We start from the raw sequence: 1,722 nt of genomic DNA on the forward strand, positions 1-1,722 counted from the left end.
TCTGTGATTTCACAGATCAGAGCAGAAAAAAGTAAAGAGTTAATTCACTCATGGGACAGAATTGATAAAGAGAAGTTTAGGGACCTCTTTAGGGGTTGCACTTGGCAAAGACTTTTTGAGTTGCCAGCAGTGCCATTTTGTTCAGCCCTTTTTGCATTCTCTGCCTTTCCTGAGCTCTGCATCTCATTGGAATTCTGCTGGAATAACCAAAGGCTTGGGGCTTGTCGGGCCAGGATTTATTTTCTCAGTAATAATCTTCCCTCTGAGTATCTTCTCTCTCAAAGATTTATTCTTTAAACATTGAAGCCACTGCTAATTCCTGCACATTTTCCTAATCACAGCTGACTTTGTTCCATATCCTTTGGTCTGTCATCGTAGATTTTGATGCCTTACAGGTTGTTTTCAGTCTGGGCATGGAAAGTTATGGGTATTTCCCCTGTAAATCTGTTGTGAGAAACGTCACCGTGGCCTTGCAGGTTCTGCGGTGGGTTTGCATCGTTCTGTATAATCCAACACCAGGGACCTCTCGTGTTGGTTCTGGTGACACCTTTATTTGCTCCTCTGGTTTTGGAGAGCTGGGCACACGCCCAGCCCTTCACAGGTGTGTGTTTTGTCTCGCCCTGTGCCAGGTGACTGTGTGTACCTGATGAGGGACAGCCGCAGGACCCCCGACGGGCACCCCGTGCGTCAGTCGTACCGGCTGCTGTCCCACATCAACAGGGACAAACTCGACATCTTCCGCATCGAGAAGCTCTGGAAGAACGAGAAGTGAGTTCAGCACCCACACCCCCCACCTGCCAGGGCACAGGGCTTCCATGGAAGTCCTGTCATGGCTTAAAAAGGCAGGAGTGAGCACGTGGTGTGGGTGCAAAGGGGATTCACCCGTCTCTGCTTGTGCTTGTGGGAGCTTGGAGGTTTGAGGTACAAGCTGATGGGCTTTCCTCAGTGTTGGAGCAGGCTGAGGGTTCCCAGTGGCAGCTGTTGAGGTGGTTCAGTGCCTGTGACAGCAGCACAGTCAGTCACAGCCACAGTGTGCTGTGCCCATGGAAACCACGCCGGGGGTGTTTGATGGGAACAGAAATGAGACACAAGGCAAAGGGAGCCCCAGACATTGTTATGTGCAAAGCAGCAAAGGGATTGTGCTGCTCTGTAACCTCCCAGGGTGTCTGTCTCGTGCTCTGTGCTGCTCTCACATCCCGTGGCACACAGGATCCCACTGGATGAGCAGGATAATCAGATCTGAACCATCTTTTCTGTGACCAAAGCCCTGCCCACCCACAAAGGACTGCAGGGGTGACTCCACTCCCCACCACAGTCATTGCCAAAGTGCAAGAGAGGGAATTCAGAATGGAGGAGGGCATGAAGTGAAGTTGTACCAGGGGCTCATTTCTGTCCCCCCTCCCCTTTCCCCCCCCAGGGAGGAGCGTTTTGCCTTTGGCCACCACTATTTCCGTCCTCACGAAACCCACCACTCCCCGTCCCGCAAGTTCTACCACAACGAGCTCTTCCGGGTCCCGCTCTACGAAATCATCCCCCTGGAGGCCGTGGTGGGCACGTGCTGTGTGCTGGACCTGTACACCTACTGCAAAGGTGAGGACAGGACACGGACACGGCTCCGGGAAGTTGGGCTGTCGGGGTTCAACCCCTGTCCCAGCTCAGAGCGGCCACGCTGGGATGAGGGGGGGGCTGGAAAAAGGTAAAATCCCAGGGGTTGGGGTAGGA

The 1,722-nt window shown here is 53.2% G+C and overlaps 1 protein-coding gene across 1 annotated transcript in view; it reads left to right on the top strand.

Annotated features, from left to right (window-relative positions):
• Positions 1 to 1,722, top strand: part of ASH1L (ASH1 like histone lysine methyltransferase) — a 58,599-nt gene that overhangs the window by 52,863 nt on the left and 4,014 nt on the right. The window contains exons 20-21 of the mRNA XM_029958149.1: positions 630 to 768; positions 1,418 to 1,590. Coding sequence (XP_029814009.1) covers positions 630 to 768; positions 1,418 to 1,590 — 312 coding nt within the window. The remainder of the gene's footprint in view (positions 1 to 629; positions 769 to 1,417; positions 1,591 to 1,722) is intronic.

Source organism: Manacus vitellinus, unplaced genomic scaffold (genome assembly GCF_001715985.3).
Source record: "Manacus vitellinus isolate BGI_N305 unplaced genomic scaffold, ASM171598v3 scaffold_142_pilon, whole genome shotgun sequence".
NCBI classification, from domain to species: Eukaryota; Metazoa; Chordata; class Aves; order Passeriformes; family Pipridae; genus Manacus; species Manacus vitellinus.